The sequence below is a fragment of the Fundulus heteroclitus genome, chromosome 21 (genome assembly GCF_011125445.2).
Source record: "Fundulus heteroclitus isolate FHET01 chromosome 21, MU-UCD_Fhet_4.1, whole genome shotgun sequence".
NCBI classification, from domain to species: Eukaryota; Metazoa; Chordata; class Actinopteri; order Cyprinodontiformes; family Fundulidae; genus Fundulus; species Fundulus heteroclitus.
Window position 1 is genome coordinate 22,784,690 of NC_046381.1, and position 27,486 is coordinate 22,812,175.

The 27,486-nt window shown below is 44.2% G+C and overlaps 1 protein-coding gene across 4 annotated transcripts in view; it reads right to left on the bottom strand.

The window, feature by feature from the left end:
* Positions 1–27,486, bottom strand: part of c1ql3a (complement component 1, q subcomponent-like 3a) — an 81,219-nt gene that overhangs the window by 31,982 nt on the left and 21,751 nt on the right. For 2 of the 4 annotated variants that reach the window (XM_036125486.1, XM_036125485.1), the window contains exon 2: positions 4,244–4,383. The exons of 1 other annotated variant lie outside the window; for it this stretch is intronic. In XM_036125486.1, coding sequence (XP_035981379.1) covers positions 4,244–4,383 — 140 coding nt within the window. Of the gene's footprint in view, positions 1–4,058; positions 4,384–27,486 lie in introns of those variants that run through there. One more of the 4 variants, XM_036125484.1, reaches the window with a different exon arrangement.

A 27,486-nucleotide genomic window follows, 5' to 3' on the forward strand; every position in this document is an offset into this window, starting at 1 on the left:
TTTATTCTCTTCTCCGACCTCTTTGAGAGGCGCTGGGGGTGTGTCTACCTTGTCAATCAAAGGCCAGACGCGTTAGTGATTGGCTGCGTGGAGCCAGGCCCCGCCCCCGCTGGCGCACAGCAGCGTTGAAATGACACCGTGGGTACGCCGAGCGCTTCAAACGGAGGCGCTCCAGGCGAGCCTGTGCATGTACGCACATCTGGTACAGCCGAAACAACACGCAGGAATACTCTGAATCAGTGCTTGACCCCTGCTGTTCTGTCTTTGACAAATTTGAGCCAGTTTCTCTGCTGTCTTTACAGGAGATTGTTGCTCACATGAAGTCCCAGGTTCTCCATATAACACTATTGCACCAGTTCTACATTGAATTATAAATGGTAGCCTGTCCTCTGGTGTTGCTCCTTTTAATCTTAAATGGGCAGTAATTCACCTTCTTCTTAAGAAACCAGTTCTTGATCCTGATACTTTTGAGAATTACAGGCCTATATCCAAAGTGCCTTTTATCTAAAAAAAAATCTTGAAAAGGTGGTTTATAAGCAACTAATGGAATTTGTAGGGGAATATGGTATTTTAGAGCTTTTTCAATTTGGATTTAAAGCTTTACACATCATTGAAACCGCCCTTTTAAGAATTTTTAAAAATGCATTTTTAGCAACTGACTCAGGGGACTGTGTTATTATTGTGCTTCTAGAATTAACTACTGCCTTGGACACAGTTGACCATAAAATTTTAATTTCTCGTTTGGAGCAATGTGTGGGTGTCAGGACTTCTGTATTGCGGTGGTTAAGGTCTTACTTAGCAAAACTAACTTTCCTTGTAAAACTAGATGAATTTGTGTCCTCTCTTGTTCCTCTTCATTGTGGGGTCCCACATAGGTCAGTTTTAGCACCCTTGCTTTTCTTTTTGCACCTGCTTCCCCTTGGTTCCATCTTCCGGAAACATGGACTGTTAACTGCACTGTTATGTAGATAACTCTCAGGGTTATCCCCCTCTTAAAAAAGCCAATGGCTTCTCATTAGATACATTTTTCAAATGTCTCAATGATATAAAGTCCTGGATGGCCTCAAACATTTTACATTTGAATGAGCAAAAAACATAGATGATGGTTTTTGGTGGCATATCTGACATCTCCAACATAGATCTCGATTCTATGGCACAATATGTTAGGCCAATTATCACAAATCTGGTATTTAATATGGATGCTGATTTTAAACTTGAAGGTCAGATTAGGGCGGTTGTTAAATCAAGCTTTTTTCATTTGAGGTAGCTAGCTAAAGTAAAGCCATTTATATCAAGGCAGCTTTTTGAAACAGTGCTTTATACATTGGTAACATCTAGGCTGGATTACTGTAACTCACTCTACTTTGGGTGGTGGTCAACTATCCATCAGGCGACGGCAGGTTGTGCAGAATGCCACAGCAAAACTTAAATTCTAAATCAAAATGGAAATTTAGAAGAGAACATGCCTTGGCTGCTGCGGCTTCACAGTTGTGGAATAATCTGCCATTTAATGTCAGGCAGGCCTCCGCTCTTTCAGAGACTCTTCTTAAAAAACACCTGTTTGCGGAAGCATTTTGCACATCCTGGGAGTTTGACTCTATTTTTTAATTTTTAATTACTTTTAACAAATTACTATTTTAACAGTTTATAACTTATCTTAATCTTATTTTTCAATTTTACCTTGTCTGTGTTTTACACGTTTGTTTTAACTTTAGTGTTATTTTCAGTTATATGTACAGCATTTTGATGACCTTTGTTATTTTAAAGTGCTCTATAAATAAATGGTGTATTGTAGAGTATGGTAGTAACCTGAAGTAGCATACAAATGTGGTTATGTTGACTCAGATGTATAACAGTCAGATAAATTGGAGCATGATCATTTGGACTGAGGTCACTTGGAAAAACAGATACCAATCTAATTTAGAGTATTCACATTGTCTGGTTCTGATTTGGGGATTACTGCTATCCAAACTGTTAAATTGTCAAATATGGACAAAAAAAATTGGGGTATGTTTAACTGCAGTGGGAACAGCCAAAGACAACTATTTAATGATGGCAAAGGAAAAGGAAATGCAAAGGTAAGTAAAAAAAAGAGCAATAGTCAATGCCAAGCTAGAGACTGTGCCAGATCATCTCCTCTGCTTTTTCAGAAACAAAGTGGATGAGGTTTGTGTGCTAAGATAAATATAGACACAGCTCTGTGTAAGTAATAACAAACATGGGTTAGTGAGCATCCTGAGTCAGTAGCTGGCTACACCACAAAGTGTACAGAGGCCTGAACTGTTGCCAAGACCATACATGCATGTACTAAATAAAAAAATTAATGAAGTAATATTGTTACTATAAGGTTCAAGGAATCTTTCATCAAGAAGGATCTACACAGAATAAGACACAGGTGTACCTTTTTTGACACAGATGATACCGAATTAATGGGGCAGGGAAACTGACCAAAACCTCACTATAATATGAAGAGTTACAACAGAATGTCTTGTCCAGCCACTAATCCGGCACCCTACTTGCATTAATTGGTCTTTACCAGTGAGCACCCAACCACCCAGAACAAGATACTCTGGACAATAAAGATAGGATATATTCAACACTTAATACTATTACTCTCAGATACTCCTAAATGGTCTGAACACTTCCATTTGTGTATAGATTCCAAACTTTCTGAATGAGACACCACAGTCACTCCCCACCAGTTGGAGCATTTCTACTTCTGTTAGACTGAGCATTGGGTTCATTCAAGGGTGTGTACGCAATCCACTGCTGACCACACATTACTGAGCAACCACACCTGGGGAAAGCCTGGAAACTAAAATTGCTGAGATTACCGTAGAAGGAGTGATTGGAAGGAACTCTGATGTAGATGGAGGAAATCAAACTGTGGACATAAAAAATCAACTTCTCGAAGTCATGACCAGAACAAACACCGCTCAGCATAATCAACTATGCAGTAGAGAATTGTTGATTTGGTTTAATTCCATTTAAAGTCAGTTCTTTTGTATTTAGCGCAATTTCACAAATGGTATTATTTTGCAAGGTATTTTGCAAAATAAAAGAACAAAAAAGTTAATTCAACCAAATCATACAGACAGATTCAAAGTAAATTCTATGCATTCTAAATTAAGCCAAGTTATCAAATAAATGGGTCAGGTTCAGTTTACTATTGAAATTAGTTAAAAAGTTTTCTAAGGAAACCCAGCAGATTCCATTGAGTAATTGAGTGTTAGCAGGAAATTCCTCAGAGGGCAGACCTTTGATTTCCTGTCTGGTCAAACAAACAATGCTAGGATTATGAAATGGGCCAAGCAGAGCCTGCACTGTCAGGAGACTGAATAAAGCATTACGTCTGAGTTTTATGACTTTCCATCAAGATGTGATTGAGACTGTGTTGATATACTACACCTCAGTGTGATACTATAACTTCAATACCTCAGACCAGAGGGCCCTGCAGAGGATAGTCTGTGGAGCTTAGAAAATCAATTAAGCTCCTCTACTCTCTTTTCAAAAGCGGCTGCAGGAACAGGGCTTGGAACTTTAACAAAGACTCCTCACACCCCTCATCAGACTCTTATGCAACTTTCTGCCTCTGAGCTAAACTCTTTTGACTTATATAAATTTTTCATATGTGTTTCCCACACTTATGTGTTAAAGATTACAGAGAAATGTTTTTTTCAGTTTGCACAAAAAAAATACAATAAAGTAGATCTGATTTGAGAAGTTACAGTAAGTTTATAATTAGGTTCTTTGATCTGTAATATATGACATTTCTTTTACCCTTATCAAGTGCTACGAACATTTCTGTCAGCATTAAGTTTTGTATAAACGTTGCAGCATTTGGACCAATATGTACCTTGTTTGTCTAGGCAATAAAGACAAACAAGTCACAGTAAAACCTTTTTACGGTGACTGTGGTATATTTAATATTTCATCATACTAATTTACTTAAATTTTCATCACTGTTTACAACAGTTTCCAGTTTTTGCTTTGTTAAAATAAGTTAATTAGTGTTAATTACAAAGCATGTGAATGACTAACATGTGACAGAGGGAAGCTGAAATAAATTACACAACCTTCCAATTGCAAGACAACTACTCAACGATTTCAGCCACAATCAGCCCAATGTGACAATATGGACTTTATGGATTGCATTGCCATCAAAATGAACAAAGAAATAACTGTTGTATGTAGAGTCCTTATTTAATCAACATTGATGATAAATCCAGAGAAGGTGCTGTACTTGTTGTTGTTGCCTCCATGAGCTTTGCCTCCATCTAGTTTAATGTAGATTTCGTCTCCTGGCTCTAGATGCAGCACAGCGCTGTTACTGGCATAGTCATAATTTTGGTCTGCATCCTGGGCTATGGCACTGGCACGTACCTGCAGGAAAATGAAAATAATACAAAACAGATAGCTTTGTATTGATCATAAATGTTGGTACACTTTGTCATAAGTATGTGCACAACCATAGAAGCAAACACAATATAAATAACTTTCAATCCTAAAGCATCTCCTGTGCTTTAGAACAATGTGAAAAAAATCAGATAATCTACAGTACCATGCTTTAATGACAATTTTAGAATCATGTGCAGTTTAGTTAATTGAGTTAGCCTTTTACAAAATAATGTTTTTTGTTTTGAACTATCATTTGTCATTTTAGCCATTTACCCCAAAGAACTAGCTGCACCCTCCACCTATAGCAATACTAGCTTCTCCCCATGGACACCCTACTTGCACTAAAGATCACTGAGAAAGATGTAAATTTGGTCTTTCAGAGTTAAAAGTCTACAAAAGCCTTAGGATTCATTGGTGTTTTACCCTTCTGCCCTTCTCTCCCAATCAGATCTTCAACAAGGTTTTTGGAGCTGGGGGGGGGGGGGGGGGGTTCCCATCTGCATCAATCATCATCAATCATTAACTCCATCACCATCTCTGTCCCCAAGAAACACACCACAATGGGGTTAAATGACGCATGTGGCCAATACATCTTTTCAGTGACTTGTGTTGAATTATCTGAAGAAAGTCACTGGACCCCGGTAGTTTGCTCACCAGATAAATAGTTAGTTCCACTTAGCCTGGAACTACACTTCATCCTTCACAATCTTGACCACCCAGGGATGTACAGCAGGATCCTGTTTATGGAATTCAGCACGGTCACTCAGCTCACAGTGCTAGCCTCCACCTGTTGGCTTCCCAACTGATTGGCAGCAATGGGTGAGGCTGGGGAGTGTAATGGTTAACTGCTGGTGAACCCGATATTCAGCCGGACACAGAGATCCGTTTTTAAAAGGTGTGTTGTGAAGATTAGTAATGGCAAGCAGAACCAGACTTGGCAGATGAGTAATGGCTGAAGGTGCAGGCAAGCAGAGATGAGCAAGAGACCAGAAGATGCAGGTAGTGATAGAGAAGAACAGGCGATGTGAACCGGGAAACTAGCAAAAAGGGCAGAGTAAGGGGCTGCAAATCACAGGGAAACAGGCAGACTTGTGCAGTACGCGGATACAGGCAACTTTAACGGAAGAGTCCAGCTGGCTGAGCACACAGAAACTGGTAGAGGAAGGGCACATCACAAAAGGCAAGATGAGATCAGATTAGACGGAACGAGAAGAGATGTTCTTGCAGGGATGAGTTGGCTGAGGCAGGTATATGTAGACAGGTGAACAGGTGACCAGAGTTGAGAGTAATTACTGGCAGCAGGTGGAGTTGAAGTGGGCTAATTGACTGGTGAAGGACCTGATTGTATAGTGGCTGGTGGCTGAGAGATGACAGGCCCATAAGAAAATTCCAGAAAAGTCCAAAGGCAAACAAACAACAACCTATAATCATGCCAGCCTGAGTGTCCTTGTCAATCATCTCAGGAACAGAGATTACAACAAACTGCTATTACCCTTCATCCGGTTTCAAAAGGAGTTTGTTTAAAGCACAGAGCTTAATCGTTCGGCTCCGCCATCCTTCGATGGTGCTATGAGCATTATCCCCACATTACTATCAAATATCAATGTTGATAAAGGCAATTTTTATAACTTTATGTTGTAACCTCTTAGCCACCGACTTGCTACAGCGACCCCAGATGCCCGGAGGGAGAATCGCATTAACAAACGTAAGGGTTTAAATTATTTTAATGACCAAATCAGTCTTCAGAATATTATTTACTCAAAATAATGTTCTGGTTAACTTGGGCTTTGCATTGTGAATGGGTTGAAACACATGTCAAATGTTGTTCTGAATTAGTTAAGCTAATTTACCACGATTCACATTCTTCAAGGTGAACTTTGGTTCTTTAACTTAAACAAAATATTATTTCATCAAATAATGTTTGTTTAACTTGGGCTTTGCATTGTGAATGGATTGAAATACATGCCAAATGTTTTTAACTCCATTCCATGCTTTTGGAATCAGATCTGCAGTGAACCAGGATTCACTGAAGTATTCTAATGATAATCAACCACTTTGTTTTGTCTTTTGTTTTTTTTTGCATGTAAATAGTTCCTTAGCTTAGCTTCTTTTTATCTTCATTTTGCTTAGTAGTTTAGTTAAGTTTCACTAGCCTAGAAGAGAGGATTTGTTAATCGAAATATTGTGTTAATTCAGATAAACAGCATTATATTGTGATGTTCATTTTATTTCTGTTATTAAATTCTTGAACTTGAAAATAAGTTGTCACTCCTTTATTCTATGTGTGTGCAGGTTTTGCTGTAAAAGATCGCTAGTGCTCAAATTCATCTCTTTCAACCATTGTCTTGATATCAACTTAAGAGCTGATCATTATCAGACAATACTTGACAGAGTTATTTATGAAACATTAAATAACTTTAAACAGTGTATAATTGCACAGCATAGGATTCCTCTACATGTGTAGAGTGCCCTTTTCTGTCCAATTGCCTAACACTGTGCTTCAAAGAACGCAACTCCAAATTAAACCAGGGAACCAGCTTCCTGTGAATAATCACTTCTTTTTCAAGGGGGCTACGGTGTCTGAAGCAAAATGCAACGAGGAAGTGACACCATCAACAACAGCGTAAATTTGTAAATTGGGGGGACAACATTGCTGCCTTCTGCTTGGCGTTTATATTATAGATAGATAGATAGATAGATAGATAGATAGATAGATAGATAGATAGATAGATAGATAGATAGATAGATAGATAGATAGATAGATAGATAGATAGATAGATAGATAGACACTAATAAAAACATGCTTGTACAGAAATATTTTTTATTTTTTAAGCACTTTTCAGAATTGAAATTGTCATGATTTGTCTTGGATGAACCCAGAACACAGCACAGACACACAGACACACACACACACACACACACATATATACACACACACACACACAAACAGAGCTAGTTTCCAGAGTTTATCGAAGCAGTAAGAAGTGGATGATAAAAGCCAAAGTCATTTACCAGACAGAGGTTGCAGGGGTACAGGAACTGACAGACGGGAACAGACAGGAACAGGACCAGGACACGAGCAGGAACAGGACACGCATGATGTTCAGAGGACTGGAGACGAACTGGTGACTATGGACAAACTGAGGTGAGTTCTTATAGAGGTGTGCGCAGGTGGAATGAGTCCAAGGTTGATTGCAGCCTGATAGGTGTTCCCAATATGGGCTGCACTGGGGAAGGAGCAAGAAATGTTCAGAATGCAGCCTTCAGGCTGCATCATGACATTACCCCCCCTCAAGGTCGGCTTCCAGACGACCAATAGCCTCCTCGCCTGGACGGGTGGAGGGGGGTATCCGGATGGCAGGCAAAAACAAAACAAAAGCTGGAACCCATCGGGTGCAGGAACCTCACGGGCGCAGAAACTCAGGAGCGCAGGATCCCTTGTCGACGCAGGAACCAAGTGGACGCGGGGAAGGCGTCGGAACCCATGAGTGCAGGACCCTCTGTAAGGGCAGAACCCTTGAGAGCACCGGAACCTTTGAGAGCACCAGAACCAGACGAACCAGACGAACCAGAGGCGGGCGTCGCAACAGCGACCCCGAGGAGACGAACCAGAGGCGGGGCATCGCGAACAGCGATCCCATAGAGACGAACCAGGGGCGAGGCGTCTTAGTACAGTGACCCAGGCGAGACGAACCAGAAGCAAGGCGTCGCAGAACAGCAACCCAGGCGAGACGAACCAGAGGCGGGCGTCGCAACAGCGACCCCGGGGAGACGAACCAGAGGCGGGGCGTCCCAGAACAGCGATCCAGGCGAGAGGAATCCAGAGTCCTGTCAGCTCCTGCACCAAGCTCTGTGTGTGACTGAGTTCTGTCGTGATTTGTCTTGGATGAACCCAGAACACAGCACGCACACACACACACACACACACACACACACACACACACACACACACACACACACACACACAGAGCTAGTTTCCAGAGTTTATTGAAGCAGCAAGAAGTGGATGATGAAAGCCAAAGTCATTTACCAGACAGAGGTTGCAGGGGTACATGAACTGGCAGATGGGAACAGACAGGGACAGGACCAGGACACGAGCAGGAACAGGACAGGCATGATGTTCAGAGGACTGGAAACGAACCGGTGACTATGGACAAACTGAGGTGAGGAGTTCTTATAGAGGTGTGAGCAGGTGGAATGAGTCCATGGTTGATTGCAGCCTGACAGGTGTTCCCAATCAGGGCTGCACTGGGGAAGGAGCAAGAAATGTTCAGAATTCAGCCTTCAGGCTGCATCATGACAGAAATGAAAACATCCTGGTGCCATAAAATGTTAAACTCTGGCCAATAATGGCAAAATTGCTAATCATATGGCCCTAATATTTATACAATGTGTAAGCAAATGTGAAATATTTTTTCGGCTCTTAAAACAAAGATAGACATGGTATTACACACATACATATAAATAAATACTAATTTTACATTTCAATAAAGTCACAAGTTTTATTGTTCATTTCTTCACTGTCTCATACACATTTAATTCTGAGCTTTCACACCAACAACAATAATTTCTTTGTATATTTTTGCATGCTGTTTATGGCCACGTTCATACACACAATTTTTTTAAAGCCTGGAAAAAGGTTTTAAATTTCCAGGTCATTCCAGAATCTTACACTTTGCTTGCAACTAGGGGACGAGCTTAATACCCTTGAAAGAGAACTGTTTAGCACAGCTTACATGTGCTGACACTAACTCCAGGGTACTTCATTTGGCAATGTGATTCAGCCTTAGTTTGTCAAATACGAATACAAAAAATTAATAAGCATTAAAGTACAGTTTATGGGTTGGATTGCTGCAATATTATCAGCGTGTAAAAACTCATCTTCAGAACCAATCTCTGCTCAAAATGGTGATCTGCACCGCGTAATCTACTTTCAGCAGTTATCACCAGTTATTGCAACCGTAAACTGCAAAATATACGGGCAACATTGCTCTCTCTCTGCCTTTACTTCCGTCGGTCCCATGTCAGTCTAGAGTAGAAAAGACCCTGCAGTGACACAGGATGCGCTCCGGCACGTGATGAGGCGGAGGTATATTTCAGCTGGTTATACTCAAAGTGTCTGTAATGCAAGCAGGTCTCTTAATAACTTGTGTTTATTGTCACTTATTTTAGATCCCAAATAAGCAATTTCACTGTCAGAAACAAGCTTAAAAAACAGCAACCCGTGACTCATGAAATTTACAAGCGACTTTAGAAAAAAGAAGCCCAAAGTCGCATGAAATAAGCGGACTTGGCAACAGTGAGCGAGGGTCTGTTTTGCTAAAGTCTCTAGCAGTCTCTAGGTAAAAGAAACACAGTCCGGAGAGCGCTGCGGGGGAAAAAACATTAGGAAGTGATGTGTGAGTTTTGACGTGCGATTAACGCGTTAAAACTGACAGCCTGAATATATATATATATATATATATATATAGTGTCCTTATGCAAGACCATTAAGGCGAACTGCGTTAAGAAAGTGAGACCGCCTAAACAGAGAACCAAACATACCGGCTTAGGCATCGCCTGCGTCAAGTGTTGTGGACAAATGGGCTACCGAAACACTAAGACAACTAGTTAATGGGGATACATGAAAAGAGTCTGGGAAACATGGCTACCCACACTCTAAACTAAACTAATTGCAAAACAATTAGGGCACTGTATTTGAGGCACTGGAATAATAAGCAGAAGAAGAAGTTGGCATTCCAAGTAAATTTTTGCTTGACGTGGAGAGGATGGCTAAAAAGCACAGCCCATTGCTGCCATTCCTGCGAAACCGCGGCATACCAGAGGAGTGTCTCTGACACATGGAAGAACGCAAAATGTATTTGCCACTCATATTTCAGACATATTACCTGTCCAGGTGAACCCCGCCTCTCCCCATTGACAGCTGGAGATAGGCACCCCTCGCCATCCCAACAGGGACAAGCGTGTAGGAAAATGGATGGAAGGTTATAAATTAGTACAAAAAGCATGAAACTAGTTCTTGTGTTTGTGTTTGCCTACTTTAGCCTGACATTTTAGCCTACATATAAGTTGCAGATAAACTTAACTAGTCAAAGCTCTTGATGCAAGCTTGTCACCTTAAAATGTAAGTTAGCTTTAGAATGAAGCTGTAACTTTATTTCTAGTTTATTTGTTTGGGTATCAGTGTTTAAAAGCTAATGAAAACAATAGCTTTAAAGCATTTGTGAAATAAAATTTGGTATACGAATAATGTTTTTATTTTTCTAATCAACAGATTGTGTCACGATTTGGGTTTTGTCTTGGTTCAGGTTATCCGTTTTATTAGTTTCGTTTCTGCTTTTGGGTTCTTTCTTGTTTTGGCTTTGGTTTAAACGTGTTGTTCTGTTTAGATTACCTGTCACTTTATTCAGCTCGGTTTGTTCTTCCCTCAACAATCAGTCAGCTCCCTTGCCTTGATTAGTTCCACCTGCTCACTTGTAATTAGTCTTCACTCCTGTTCACCTGCTCAGTCCCCTATATAGTCCTGCCACAAACCTCTGCAATCTGCCAGATCATTAACGAGCCTTCGGTGAGTTTTGTCCAGCGTTCATATTCTGATTAACCTGTTGATATTACCCGGATTGCCTTTTTGACTTCTGAGCCAGCCTGACCCCAGAACCTGATTTTCCTGCCCTGTACGATTGATTACCTGTTTCTCTGACCTGGACCTGCCTTAGGATATTTTGAGTTTTGCCTTAGCCTTGACTGTACTTTTGCCTGTTTTGGACTGCCTTTCATGTACCGGATTTTGGACTGCCATTTTGACCATTGAGCCTTGCCTGTCCCTGCTTTATTATTAAATCCTGTTTTTTGCCTATACCTCTCTTGTTTGGTTGAATACTGGGTTTGCCTGATTCACGTTCTTGACAGAATGATCTGGCCACTAAAAACCTATCGCCAAACAAGCTTGTAGAGTTTTTTTTTTTCTTTCTCCCCTTAAATTTTTTGCTTTTTTCCCCTCCACAAACTATGGCTTTGGAGGGTTCCAGATTGACGTTCTGTCCCCCTGGTGTCGGTCCCAGACGCCATCTCTCCAGCAGCCGCAGCAGCAGTAACTCGCTGCCTGCTCGGAGCCTACGCTTGGGAGGGCTCTTTTTAACTAATTCAGGTTCTGCTCGGAATAGTAGGGATCACTCACCCAGTGACACCGCTGTCGGCTCCGCCCATGGGTTTTATCCTGACCCAACTTTGTTTTTGGAGGTCGAAGCGGAGGTGGTGTGGGATCTTCGCCCGGATCTTTTTCTCTCTCTCCCTCCAGAAGAGGAGATGCAGGGAACACTGTGGGCTCCGCCGATCCCGGCTCTACCGAAAGAGTTAAACCTCCAGCAAGTCCTGCCATCCCGCCGTCGGAGGAGGGGAAGGAAACCTGTGGGTCGCTCCCTCACCCATTCTGTTCGGCCGACAGTCGAGCCAGTCCAGCACCTGTCCGTTGCCACTTCCTGCCCAGTGGGCCGGAGTCCTGTGCTCCCCAGAGCTGAGCAGCCCACAGCACCTCCTGGTGGCGCCCGTGATGCTGAGGGTCTGGTTCTGGAGAACCAGATAAGGACATTTGCCCCTATTATTAAACACCTTAGGGAGGTTCTTTTCAGCCAGTATTCAGAGGAGATGGAGGGTAAATTAAAGGAGGTAGAGGGGCACTATAGAGCGGCCCTCCAGGCTTTCTATAGTAGACCCGATCCTGTCCCCAAGGGTCCAGCCGATGCCTCGGCACCTGCACCTGTCCCCGAGGGTCCGCCTCTGCTCAAACCACCGGAGGGCCCGCCGCCAGTGGGCGGCGAGGAGGTCCAGGAGGACCTGCCTTCGCCCAAGCCCCAGGAGGGGGTCCAGGAGGACCTGCCTCTTCTCAAGCTCCAAGAAGGGGCCAAGGAGGACCCGCCCTCTACCTCAGCTCCAGTGCCGGCTTCCGGCAGCTTTAAAGCAGCACAGTCTCCGCAGCCGGCTCAAGACGCTGCAACCCAGGAGGGTCCGCAGCCGGCCCAAGACGCTGCAACCCAGGAGGGTCCGCAGCCGGCCCAAGACACTGCAACCCAGGAGGGTCCGCAGCCGGCCCAAGACGCTGCAACCTAGGAGGGTCCGCAGCCGGCCCAAGACGCTGCAACCCAGGAGGGTCCGGCGCCAGTCTGCGACGCTTGGACCCAGGAGGGTCCACCGCCAGTCTGCGACGTGGGAACCCAGGAGGGTCTACCACTGGACCACGAGGAGGGGGTTCAGACGAGCCCTCTTCCAGGCCACAACTCTGGGTCTCATCGGGACACTGGGCACCATGGCCCTTGTCCAGACGACAAGCGGCGTCGTGGCCCTCGTCCAGACGACAAGCGGCGTCGTGGCCCTTGTCCAGATGACAAGCGGCGTCGTGGCCCTTGTCCAGATGACAAGCGGCGTCGTGGCCCTCGTCCAGACGACAAGCATCGGGGGTCTCTGCGAGTAGACAAGCACCCAGAGCACCATGGAGACTGGGAGATCTCCGGACCTCTTCTGAAGCTCTTACCCCCTCACCTTTGGCTAGACAGCCAATTTCACAAGTGGCTGACCAAGCTCTCTTTGTCGGAGGTTCTGGAGGGGTTACTGTTGAGGTTCTGAGTGTTGAAGGGTCTGGGAGCATCTGAAGCCTGTAGCCAGAGGCCTCCTGAACCTGAAGCCTGTAGCCAGGGGCCTCCTGAACCTGAAGCCTGTAGCCAGGGGCCTCCTGAACCTGAAGCCTGTAGCCAGGGGCCTCCTGAACCTGAAGCCTGTAGCCAGGGGCCTCCTGAACCTGAAGCCTGTAGCCAGGGGCCTCCTGAACCTGAAGCCTGTAGCCAGGCCCCGTCTGAACCTGAAGCCTGTAGCCAGGCCCCATCTGAACCTGAAGCCTGTAGCCAGGCCCCGTCTGAACTCTGTAGCCAGGCGCTTCCTGAACTCTGTAGCCAGGCGCCTCTTCTAGCTCATAGTCCGGCTCCGTCTCCAGCCTTTAGTCCGGCGCCAGGTTCTGCTCTCTCTCTCTCCAGGCGTCGGGTCCTGAGGGTCCTTTTCCTCCAACGGCCTCCGAGGTTGCTGGTCCGCCGCCGGCCTCCGAGGTTGCTGGTCCGCCGCCGGCCTCCGAGGTTGCTGGTCCGCCGCCGGCCTCCGAGAGACCTGCTCCGCCGCCGGCCTCCGAGAGACCTGCTCCGCCGCCGGCCTCCGAGAGACCTGCTTCGCCGCCGGCCTCCGAGAGACCTGCTTCGCCGCCGGCCTCCGAGAGACCTGCTTCGCCGCCGGCCTCCGAGAGACCTGCTTCGCCGCCGGCCTCTGAGAGACCTGCTTCGCCGCTGGCCGCTGGACATCTTTGCTAACCGGGGCCGTCCTACAGGACACCCGCCAGATTACCTGTCTCACAGGGGACGTCCGCCGGAGAACCTGACACGCCGAGGCCGTCCTCCTGGACGCCCGCCTGAGAACTTGACTCGTCGTGGGTTGTTTTAGTTTGTATTTGGACATTTGTTTGACTCTAGCCCTCCGTCCTGCACCTCCCTCCACCCACCCGGTCTAGTCTGTCTTGTTTTCCGTGTTTCTGAGGCCGTCTGGAATCCGGCCTTAAGGAGGGGGTTCTGTCACAATTTGGGTTTTGTCTTGGTTCAGGTTATCCGTTTTATTAGTTTCGTTTCTGCTTTTGGGTTCTTTCTTGTTTTGGCTTTGGTTTAAACGTGTTGTTCTGTTTAGATTACCTGTCACTTTATTCAGCTCGGTTTGTTCTTCCCTCAGCAATCAGTCAGCTCCCTTGCCTTGATTAGTTCCACCTGCTCACTTATAATTAGTCTTCACTCCTGTTCACCTGCTCACTCCCCTATATAGTCCTGCCACAAACCTCTACAATCTGCCAGATCATTAACGAGCCTTCGGTGAGTTTTGTCCAGCGTTCTTATTCTGATTAACCTGTTGATATTACCCGGATTGCCTTTTTGACTTCTGAGCCAGCCTGACCCCAGAACCTGATTTTCCTGCCCTGTACGGTTGATTACCTGTTTCTCTGACCTGGACCTGCCTTAGGATATTTTGAGTTTTGCCTTAGCCTTGTGTAACCCAGGTTTTTGGGGGTAATCCAGATATCTCTAATAGTTAAGGTTATGTCTCCCTTTCAATTTTTCATCCTGTTCACCAATTTTGTACTAAGTGTGAAATCCCGTGAGATTCTGTGGGATTTTAGTTTTAAAAAGTAGGGCGGTGCCCATTGTTTGGTCATGAACAAGGAAATTGTTTGGTCTCATGAACAAGGAAGTTCAGGGCTGGCTGTTGCAGGTGGGCTTTAAATCTGTTTAAATCAGTTATTTGTCATCTTTTGATTATACTATGCTCACTGATATGCCTTGCAGTTTCTAGATGCCTGCAATCTACACTGAATGGGTATTCTTGGGCTTAGAAATGAGAAGCAATGAACTGGTGAGTGTTTGTCTTATTGTTTGGAGCATGCTAATGTTAGCATTAGCATGCTGAACTAAAGCTAATCCTATCTTTGGTTGTTGACCTGGTACCATTGAGGTGATATTGTTCAGTATTTGAAAGATGTTTGTATATTGTCTGATGGTGCACTATTTAATGTTTTAGAATCAGATATTTATGCCGAAGAGTACTCTATTTGAATCATGTACATGTAGATTTTTTCCTATTGATTCCAATTATTTTAAAAAGGAAATGTTTGGAATATTAATGACTTAATATTTACTATTAAGAGGAAATGAACTTATTGTTGGACCTTTCTATACAGGCCAGGACCTCATTTGATGGCGAGCTACCCACTAGGCCTTTAGGCCAAGGAACCTGGATAGACTGCTAAATCTCCATCTGTGTGATAGGAGGCATTGTTGCCTGCCCCACCCCATCCAAAGGACTCAAGTCAACGTTTAATTGGACTAAGACTAGTACTTTGGACTTTTGGAATGTTACAACTTGGAATGTTACGGCGTGTGCAGGATTTCGGTTTTGACAAAGTTTGTCTGTATATATTGTAAATACTCTTCGTAGTATAAATCACTTTCTGCACAAACTTTCTGTCTCCAGTGTGTTAAATACAACCCTGATCCTCTCTGAGTCAAATCTTTAGGTTTTCTGGTAATTAGCCTTACTGTAAATAATTATTTCCTTATTCTAACATAAATTCAGTATCATAAATGCTACACTTGACTGTACTTTTGCCTGTTTTGGACTGCCTTTCGTGTACCGGATTTTGGACTGCCATTTTGACCATTGAGCCTTGCCTGTCCCTGCTTTATTATTAAATCCTGTTTTTTGCCTATACCTCTCTTGTTTGGTTGAATACTGGGTTTGCCTGATTCACGTTCTTGACAGATTGTGCAGCTTTTCAAGATAAATAAAAGTATGATCTGTTTATTAATGCTGCTTGGGTTAAGGTAAAGGTCATTTAAGTTTGGGTAATATTCTGTCAGCACACCATTCTAATTCATAACAGTCTAGTCTTGAATGGCAAGTTGAATAAGTACATCTGGAAGGTGTTAAGTCACTATGGCCTCACGCCACTCGAACATAGGAGGCTTGGAGACATGATGGCTGTGTATGAGATCCACTGTTTGCTGATTGCAAGATCAATCCTTGCGTGTTACTATGCAGAATATTGATTATCTAGGATAGACTGGCTCTGTTTTGTCTGCGGGGCTGAGCTGAAAGTGAGGAGGGGCAGAGATAGGGTAGACGTAACTGCAGCAGGACCATGGGGTGCGATTACTTTCCATCTATGTGATCTCTGCTCTGTTTCTCAATAAAAGTGCTGGAACTTCATTACCACCGTCTCCTTATTCAGTTACTCTGGGAAGTCAGTTATTATTGTTTAGAATTCCATCCACAGAAGGTAAGTAGAAAAATATGGACAGTTTATAGTTGTCACTATAAACTTTCCATATTTTATATAGATATTATGACACCAAGGACTTTAATATAAATAAGTAATAACTGTTCCTTTAACTTTGTTAAAAGGTGCAGTTTGCCGTGGTCAAAGGTCTGACTGGATTGTCCTGAACAGATGAGCAGTGCCATCCCCAAAAGGCTGAATCATGGATGTTTCCTGCACCACAAAGAATTAAACGGCCTACAAATACGTCATAAGTGAAATGTTTAAACTTAGCAAAGTTTTACCATTTTAAAAGTGAAATGTAATTACATTTAATGTAAAGAAATTGCATAAATTCAATAAAAGAAATACTGTATCTTCTTGCCAGTTTATGTACATAAGATACACTTTAGTTATTTACATGTGCTAAGTACACTTAATCAAAATATGAATAAATGCAAATTACATTAGCAAGTGAAATAGATTGCAAAAATTAAATATTACACATTTTAGTTGGACACAATTTTTGTGTATGTAAACATTTAAATAGTTTAAAAACAAGGATATACAATACTTGAAAAGTTATTCAAAATGAAAAGTAAATCCAGAATGTAAGACCTCAAGGTTAAAAGCAGAGATCCAAAACACATTCTAGTGTACTATAATTCCACTGATTTACAGTAGAATATAATGACAGGATTTTTTTGACATGTAAAGTTCTCTGCTCAATCAGCATCCTCGTGGATGATTTCCTCCTGCATGTTCTAAGGAGCTGCACAGATTTTAAAGATTTTGTCCATTTTATTTACCAACTTGATTGGTACAGTCTGGGAGATTATTGTAAAAACTCTGAGCCTCCTGATAAATCTTTCTACATGTATGTGGACAATTGCAATCCTCCTTGTGATAGTTACATCCTGATCAGACAACTGCTCTCCTTTTATGGGTGAATGCAGGTAGAACAAGGTTAAATCTCCTCTCAAACAGCAGATCTCCAATGGTAAAGCCTCTGTCTGCATTCACTTCATCACTAAATCAAAGATACTCCAGGAAGCCAGTGTTTTCCCAGCCACATGCATTCTTCTTTTATCAGCATCTTTCTTCATAGGTGACTCTGATTATGGAGCGGTCCGGTCACCCTCTCATTCTTCGGCTGGGGGTGAAGGAAGTAGGGCACCTCGTATCCACAGCCCTTATTTACGGTCGATGATTAAAACAATCCTGCTCCACGTAAACTTTTCTTTTACACCCGTTATGACAGCCTCTAACTGGACAAACGATCCCGGTCTTCCTCAAAGTCATAATGACGAGTAATTTGGTACGAAGCAGCTGCACGAGTCACTTTCCAGCTAACTCGCCAGTGACAGGAAGTGACCAACCGGAAGTCTCGCACACAAAACCGTCAACCCACTGTCTCCGTATTTCCGTTGAAAATAAAGTGGATACTAGCGAGCATAAAGTAAAACTTGATCAATTCCTGTAAATTTGCCATTTTACTTCCCGAGTAGATGACGCACATGCTTCTTCTTCGCCTTAAATGAGTCAGACCAAAAGCATACTACCGCCGCCATCTGGATAAAGTTATCACGTTTATACAATATGATTATCACGTTTACACAATATAGTTATCACGTTTATACAATATAATTATCATGTTTATAAAATATAATTTCACATTTGTACAATATAAGTAGAAAGATTTAATTTTTTTAAGTGACAGCAATACGCTTCCGTATATTTCGCTATGGATGTCATCAAAATGGATATAACTGCAAATGTTTTACTTAGAAGTTGTTGTGAAAAGGGATCTTGGAGCAACTTCTTCTCGTATTTCTGAGACAGAACGAGTTAAAAATATTCGGCTAAACTTTTAAAGATTTCTAACATCCCTGGATGAAGATTATGAAAATAATATACATACTTCTCGATAGAAATGCCTTTCAGAATCAGAATCAGACATATAGTACTTTAATAATCCCAGGGGGAAATTGTTGTTTCAGTACAATCGCCATAACATGAACAAACAAAAAGCATGTTAACGCAGTCGTTTGCTTAAATGTTTAATGTAGGCTGGGTTGCTATAGTATTCTACAAGGGCAGCCTGCACGTCAAATAATGACGAAAAGGCTGTACCCCATGCGTCATCTTTTGACACAGAGAACCTGACCAAGTGTCAATTTATGATGAATAGGAATGAGAATGTGTTGAAAAAACAACAGAAATTTTTTAACCAATATGTCTAGATTTAATTGAATCAACTTTGTAAAGTACCTTAAGAAGATGTGTTGGGAATTGGCACTATTATAAATAAAATGTAATTGAATAAATTGAACTGGATTGAACAACATTCTTAATATTTCTTTTAATGTGAGTGTGCCGTCCTCGATATGTCTACTAATATTCTGACGGCCAGCTAAACTTTTTCCCACACCAAGACTCTGAAGATTAATTCTAGTTCGTTCCACAGGTTTATTGGAGTTAGAGAAAAGGTGAAACTGCAACATACAAAAGGCAAGGACAAATTCCATTCAACCATTCAACCTCGATTACACACGAATAAAGGCTCTTCAAACATAAAAATGACTTTGAAAGTGATAAATATCTCCACACAATCTCAAAAACAAGCATACATACCGACGATGCACCGCTATGCCAGAAACAAGATGTTGAGAGATGCGATTGGATATGCACGAATCTAAAACAAATTGCTGAAAATGCGTGAGTTGAGTGTTTACTTCCTAACTATGGGTCGAGTCATGGGACATTTATAACAACATGATCTCGCGTGAACATGACCAAAATAGAAACACCATAGGAAACTGCATTGACAGTTAAAAGTAAAGCATATTTAACTTCTGAAAATTAACTTAATGATATTTTTCTACTCATAACAAAACACTCCCCGCCTGAAGTGGTCACACGTCACCCCACAGTCCATGCACAGTCCATTTACTAAAGAGTCCATTTACTGTGCCTCTGGAGGTAGAATGAGAACTATTTCATTAATTGGCCTGAGAAAGAGGCTAGTCCCACCTGGCTTGATGATCTTCACCTCAACCTGGCGCACTTTTCCATCTTTGCTAGGGAAGGCCTGTGTAATCAGTCCAAGAGGCCATTCATTCCTAGGTGCTTGGCTGTTCTTAAAGGAGCATAACACTTCCAGGCTGAATGTTTGGCTGAGTGGACTGCCAATTCTTGCGGGCCTGCAGTGTTGGGAGGAATTGTTTCCTCCAGCGGTCCCAGAAGGTGTTAGACAGGTGTTGAACCCGCCGCCACTTGTAGAGATCTGCAACTCCAAACCCACCAGCAGGAGCAGGCACAAAGTTTGTCTTTTGTGTGAGAAGAGCAGCAGGCGTGAGTACGAACGAGTCATCAGGGTCTATTGTCACTGGAACAAGTGGCCTGGCGTTGATGATCGCTGCGACTTCTGCCATGAAAGTCACCAGCACTTCATAAGGTGAGATTGTCTTTCAGCTGGAGGAACATTGCATCCAGAATCCTCCTCGCCAGCCCTATCATTCTCTCCCATGGTCCACCCCAATGGGATGCATGTGGGGGATTAAAAGACCAAATGCAGCCCTTGTCTGAGAGATAGATCTTTACGGCAATGCTGTCGATGTTCGAGGCCATCTTCAGTTCCTTACAGGCGCCAATAAAGTTGGTACCGCGGTCGGAACAAATATTTTTGACCGGCCCACGTATTGAAAGGAAGTGCCGTAGCGCGTTGATGAAACTAGAGGTGTCAAGGGATTCCATGACTTCAATGTGCACAGCTCTTATGCTCATGCATGTAAAGATCACTGCCCACCTTTTACTTTGAGCGAAGCCGCCTCTAGTCTTGCGTGAGGAGACGTTCCATGGACCGAACACATCAAGACCCACGCTGGAGAATGGAGGGTCTGTTGAAAGACGATCGGCGGGCAGGTTAGCCATCTTCTGGATGCTGAGTGGAGCTCTGAGCCTTCTGCATGTTATGCATTGGTGGATGATGCTGCTTACTCTTTTCTTCCCTCCAACTATCCAAAAACCAGCTGAACGGACCGCCCCCTCTGTAAAGAGACGGCCTTGATGATGGGTTTGCTCATGGTGGTGTCTAATGAGCAAAGTGGCGATTTGAAGCTGGCCAGGGATAATCAGGGGAGTCTTTTCGCTCTGATCGAGATTTGAATGATGAAGACGGCCTCCGACTCTGAGAAGCCCGTGTGTGTCAATGAACGGGTCCAGATTTTTAAGAGGGCTTGTTTATGGCATCTTTTTCTGTTTTTGAATGCACTTTATCTCTTGGCTATAGACTTCCCGTTGAACTGCTTGGACGATTACAGCCGATGCTTTCTCTGATTCCTCAACTGTTTCAGCTTTGCAGTAATGCCAGCAGGCTGTAGTGCTTAAAGCAGACACCAGAGGGCGGATGTTTGGGTCTGTGCTCGGGTCAACAAGGTCATAAGTGCTGTCAGAAATGTTGGGCCCCGGCTTGGAGAGAAATTTGGGCCCACTCAGCCAATTGGTGTGATTCAGTTGGCCAGCAGGGACGGAACGCGTTGCTTGATCCGCAGGGTTTAGGTCTGTTGGCACGTAGCGCCACTGGTCTGGTTGGCTGGATCTTCGAATGCGTAACATCCGGTTGCTGACATAGACATAAAAGCGCCTGGTCTCATTGCAAATATAGCCCAGGACTACTTTACTGTCCGAGTAGTAGGTTACATCATCAAGCTGTAGATCTAGCTCTGCTGAGACCAGGTCTGCTAACTCAACAGCAAGCACTGCTGCACAGAGTTCAAGTCTTGGCACTGTGTGTTCAGGGCGGGGGGCCAGCTTGGCTTTGCCCATTACAAATCCAATCTGGTTGTTGCCATTACTGTCTGTCACTTTCAGGTAGCACACAGCACCGATAGCTTTGACTGACGCATCACAAAATACACACAGTTCTCTTCTTACCACTGCTGATGGTGAAGCTTCTGTGTAGCGCCTTGGGATGGAAAGCTCAGCGAGCTCGGACAAAGAGGCTCTCCATGACGTCCAGGCATCTTCCATGGCTGAAGGTAAGGGCGCGTCCCAGTCACCGTTCTCTGCTGTGAGCTCTCGCAGGATAGCCTTACCTTGGACCGTGACAGGCGCAACGAATCCAAGTGGGTCGTAGAGGCTATTGATTGTGGACAAAACACCACGTCGGGTGTAGGGCTTGGTTACGCTGGAGACAGGAAAGTCTGTCTTGAGATTCCAGTCAAGGCCGAGGCTGTGCTGCAATGGCAGCTCGTCTGCGTCAAGGTCTTTGAGGTCACTCGCGTGGTCACTGGATGGAAAGGCGTCCATGCCTTCGTTGTTGTTCGCTGCAATCTTGTGAAATCTCAGATTTGACTTGGAGAGCACATCCTGTGTCCTTTTTAGCAGGCTGATAGCAGCTTGAACTGTGGGCAGGGACTTCAGCCCATCATCGACATAGAAGTCATGCAACACGAAGTGCTGCACATCTGGGTCGACATGGAACTCGTTGCCTTGAACCGACTTGTGTAGACCGCGAATAGCCACTGCAGGTGAAGGGCTGTTGCCGAAAACATGGACATTCATGTGGTAATCCACGATGGCTTTGGAGAGGTCGTTGTCCTGGAACCAGAGAAAACGTAAGAAGTTACGGTCTTCTTCTCTTACCATGAAACAATAGAACATCTGCTCTATGTCGGCTGTGATGCCGATGGCCTCTCTTCTGAACCGAATCAGCACTCCGTGTAGTGTGTTATTCAGGTCAGGTCCCGTTAACAGCACGTTGTTGAGTGATATGCCATCGTATTGGGCACTGGGCGTGGGCTCTTGAAAGGTAATGGCGCCACCCAACTGTTGTTTGAGTCTTTTTGCAGTCCTTCATCCATTATCTCCATGAACGATAAATCTTGAATGGAGGGAGCTACCTGGTTGTCATCCCTGGTCCGCTTGAACACCGTGCATCCAAGGTGGTCGGTTTCACAGGTAGGCTGGTCTTCAGGATACGCTGGAGGCTCACTGCTGGCCTGGGTGTCGCTGAACCTCTCCTTCACATGGAACACGTTGGGGCACGCATCAAAGAGAGTGGGCTGCCGTAGCTCTGTGGTTTTCGTGTGGAACGTGCTAATCGTCAGTGGCTTGTGAACATTACCTAGGCACACATTTCCAACAATGACCCACCCCAGGTCTAACTTCTGTGCGTAAGGCAGATTGTGAGGGCCATTCACCTGTTTGCGGACTTTATGCACTCTGATAATGTCCCGTCCTAAGAGAAGCATAATAGGGGCTTGCGGGTCAATGTCTAGGATGAGGTGTGCCACAGACCTTAGATGATCATGATGAAGTGCTACTTCAGGGTTTGGAATTTCTTCTCTGTTGTTCGGTATGTCGTTACATTCTATGAGGCTTGGCAACGGGACGCAAACAGTTCCATCCAGAGACTCCACTTGATAGCCACTGGCCCTCCTACCTGCTGATTGCTTCACTCCAGCACATGTTCTCAGTGTGTACGGTGCGGTTGGACTTTGGTCGTTGAACATGTCGAAGAACTGTGAGCGACCTGTTGCTCTGCTCGTCCATGATCGCATACAGTTTCACAGCTTTTTCTTTGTGGCCAGCTGGGAACACTTTGATGAGGCATATTTTTGAGCAGGAGCGGTCTGTGAGTTCCCCTCTGCAGACTTTCGTGCATTTGTTTGTGACCTGAGACTGTGATGAAGCTGCATCCTCCTCCCACCGTGCTCAGAAGCAGGTTCAGCCTCCTGCTGCAAGGGTGCGGGCCCAGGGTGAAGCGCTGTGTTGTGCCTATCGCTCTTAAATTCAAAAACATTGGACATTGAGTTTGCAGTTCTTTGCTATGTGAGACAAGGAAGAAAGACATTTAAAGCACACATTATTTTGTTTGAGGAGTGTTTTGCGCTCATCAATGGGCTTCTCCCTGAATGCTTGACACTTACGGAGGGGATGTGGCTTTTTATGCAACAGACACAGTTTGTCGCTGTTGTCAGATTTTGTTGGAGGCTCACCCGTGTCAGAAGTGGCTCTGGGTGACACCTCTGTCTTGTGTACGGAGACTTCCCGCTGTCTGTTCGGCTTCCACGCTGTCTTCTCTGTCCTGGGGGCCGTGTCTGTATTGCCGATGAGGCTGAAGCTTGGATCATTTGCAATGCGAGCCTGCTGGCTGACAAAATCGACAAAGAAGCCAAAGGGAGGATAGCTCACCTGGTTTTGATGCTTGTAGGCTGCACCAGCTATAAACCCACTTGTCCTGGAGACGAGAAGGGAGTTTCTGTACAATTGGGTTGATGCCTCTCACCGTGTCAAGAAAAGCCAGGCCTGGTAAGTCTCCTTCAGCCTTGGTGGCCTGCAGTTTCATCAGTAGATCACCCAGCTTTGTTAGCTTAGGTCCATCTCGGTTTATTATTTTCGAAAAGCTGTCAATGCGTTTGAACAGAGCATTTTCTATTGCTTCAGCTGAGCCATATGTTAGCTCAAGCCTTTCCCACGCCATGGCCAGTCCTGCTTCTGGCCGATTGATGTGTATTGCTCTTATCTGCTCAATATGCTCTGCTGACTCCTTCCCGAGCCACTTTAGCAGAAGATCCATCTCCTCACTCGGTGTCAGGTTTAGGCCGCTGATGGCAGTCAAAAAAGAACACCTCCATGCTCTGTAGTTTTGGGGTTTGTCATTGAATTGAAGCAAGCCTGTAGCCACAAGCTCACGGCGGGCTAGATACCTGACAAAGTCATTTATGTGTGAGCTATCATCATTTATGTGTGAGCTGCCATTATGGTAGTCTGGCAGTATGGCATGGCGTGCAGGAGGAGGCTGGGTGACGTGATTTTGTGGTCTGAAGTGGTGTGTAGAAGAAGCACTGGGACTGACTCCAGGCTTTAATGGTGGGGGTGACACGTTGTGTTTAGGAATCAGCACTGTCTTTGCTTGTGTGTCATCATTTTTACATGACTCAAATTCTGAATCCCTTTCTTTTAGTTGATCAAGCACATACTGCTTTGTGCGTTGTGAGGCTTCTAAAGGAACAGAGTCTATGTTCAGGTCACAACTATGTCTCTCACTTTTTGCATCAGCAGCAGCTTCAAGCGCCTCTGCTTCGGCAACGGCTGCTGCAGCCTCTTTTTTATGTTTTAGCATTTGTATAGACACTTCCAACTTAGCTTGTTGTAGCCTCAGATTAGCTTCCTCTTCAGCAAAGCATAGGCGTGCCTTTGCTGCTTCGGCTCTACCCCTAGCTCTGACTGCTGCAGACCCAGCTGAAGATGAACTGGATCTCACTGAACACCATACCTGCGAGCGTGTCCTTAACGATGCGCTGTGTGGGTTCTCCTGTGTTGCTGTACATCCATGCAAACTCTCCTCTGTAGCCTGTAGCTCCATGGCACACGCTGCTCCAGTAGCACTTGACTGTAGAGAATGGTCCGTTGAACGTGACGACGACATGTCGGCTAGCTTCTAACTTGCTCTGATTTATCTTGTTTGCTTGATAGCCATCGTTTCACTGTGCCGTCCTCGCTACTCGATATGTCTACTAATATCCTGACGGCCAGCTAAACTTTTTCCCACACCAAGACTCTGAAGATTAATTCTAGTTCGTTCCACAGGTTTATTGGAGTTAGAGAAAAGGTGAAACTGCAACATATAAAAGGCAAGGACGAATTAGCGCCATGCCATTCAACCTTGATTACACACGAATAAAGGCTCTTCAAACATAAAAATGACTTTGAAAGTGATAAATATCTCCACACAATCTCAAAAACAAGCATACATACCGACGATGCTATGCCAGACACAAGATGTTGAGAGATGCGATTGGATATGCACGAATCTAAAACAAATTGCTGAAAATGCGTCAGTTGAGTGTTTACTTCCTAACTACGGGTCGAGTCATGGGACATTTACAACAACACAATCTCGCGTGAACATGACCAAAATAGAAACACCTTAGGAAACTGCATTGACAGTTAAAAGTAATGTTAGGCTCAGAACAAGTGGACCCAGTATTCGAGGCAGACAAACAGTTTAGGTTTAACAGTTTATTAAGATCTGACGCGGAGCGGGAGGCGTCAGCGTCTACAGCGGGAGCCTCTGCAGGAGGAGACGACAGGTTAGTGACCACGCTTATCTGAAAGTGTTTGCGCACCAACGTGTCGGTCACTAACCTGGTCTTAATGTCTAGTTCAGATCTAGTAGTGGAGGTAGATCCCTGCTGGCGGGCTGCTAATCCGGCGGGGCGGTTGCCGCCCAGAACGTCCCTGAAGCAGATGTATCGGTGGTTGGAGGACAGGCAGGAGGTCAGAACTGTTAGGACAATCGTGAGCAGGAAGATCAGGAGGACGAACCAGAAGCTGATGTCGGGGACAAGATCCAAGGTCAGAGTCAGGTGGTCAGACGTCAGCTGAGGCACCAGAGGGAGATCCAGGACGAGGTCGGGACACAGATCCAGGTTCTGTACACGGTCAGACTGGAGGGCAAGACGAGGTCGGGCAGGCTCGGTGGTCAGGTAGCAGGTCCAATACGATACGAGGGTAGTGGAAATGGGGGTAAAACAGGTCAGGATCAGGAAATCAGAATAAAGAACGCTGGAATAGATCTCACCACTGGCTTGAAATAAACTGGCACTGCTGTCTTGTCAAAGAGCTGGTAATATACTAGTAGGAGCAGGTGGAACAGATCTGAGGTGATGAGGAATGGGCGGAGCTAAGCAGGTGTTGGGACATGAGAAACTAGACCAGACAGCAGTGCCGAAATCATGACAAGTAAAGCATATTTAACTTCTGAAAATTAACTTAATGATATTTTTCTACTCATAACAAAACAGTGAGGACAAGTTAGATTTCCACCTGAAGTTGCTGTTGAACTGCCAATAGGTTTTTGTCTGTCTTTGTTTTTCTTTTAAAAAAACTACTTTCTGTTAAGGCTGAGCATCAAGTGAACAATCCTATTACACAGTACACTTAGAAAATATAGCCTAAACTAGTATTATTTGAGATGTCACTGTATATTTATAGCTTAACACTACACTGTAAATTCTAACAAGTTGAGTTTACTTAAAAAAAATTTAGGAAACCGATTACCTTGGGAAAAGTAAACAAACGTAACAGTTTTAAGTAGTACATAATTATTATGTTTAAGTGAGTTGTACTTTTTTTGAAGTTGTTAGAACTTAATGTGTCCCAGTATAGTTTAATTCAAAACAAGCAGTTACAACTCCAATACTTTGAGTTATTTCAACTTAATATATTCTGCCAAAACAAGTAGGCACCACTTGAAATTTGTATTACACTTCACTTGAGGTACCTCAGTGTAATACACTTTTAAAAAGTTCACAGGAACTCAATAATAATAAGCAGTGTGTCACGAATCGAGAGATTGAGGACCCAGTATTCAGCCAGACAAGAGAGGTATAAGCAAAAAAACAGGATTTATTAAAAAACAGGGACAGTCAAGGCTCAATGGTCAAAAAGGCAGTCCAAAACAAGCAAAAGTACAGACAAGGACAAGGCGAAACTCAAAATATCCCAAGGCAGGTCCAGGTCAGAGAAACAGGTAAGCAATCATACAGGGCAAGAAAATCAGGTTCAGGGATCAGGCTGGCTCAGAATCAAAAAGGCAATCGGGTCGGTATCAACAGTGCTATCAGAATTCAACGCTGGATAAGACTCACCAAGTGGCTCGAATTGATCTGGCAGATTGCAGAGGTTTGTGGCAGGACTATATAAGGGAGTGAGCAGGTGAACAGGAGTGAAGACTAATTACAAGTGAGCAGGTGGAACTAATCAGGGCAAGGGAGCTCACTGATTGCTGAGGGGAGAACAAACCGAGCTAATAAAGTGACAGGTAAATAACAGTTAATCTAAACAGAACAACACGTCTAAAACAAAGCCAAAACAAGAAAGAACCCAAAAGCAGAAACTTAACTAATAAAACGGATAACCTGAACCAAGACAAAACCCAAATCATGACACAGTGTGTGATTTGCAAAAAAAAAACAGAGGAGGGATAACTTCAAAAGTTGTATTAATGAATAAAAGTTTTATTAATAATGGTTAGCTAGCAGGTGCTCTTTCAGGTAGCTAGCTAGATCCAGTAGGTTAGGCAGGACTCGGTAGTGGGTATTCGTTTACTTTAACCCACAGGTGTCAAAGTCCAGTCCTTGAGGGCCGGTGTCCTGAAACTTTTAGATGTGTCCCTGGTCCAACATGCCTGAGTCAAATAATCAGGTAACTAGCAGGACTCTGAAGAACCTGACTGCATACTGAGG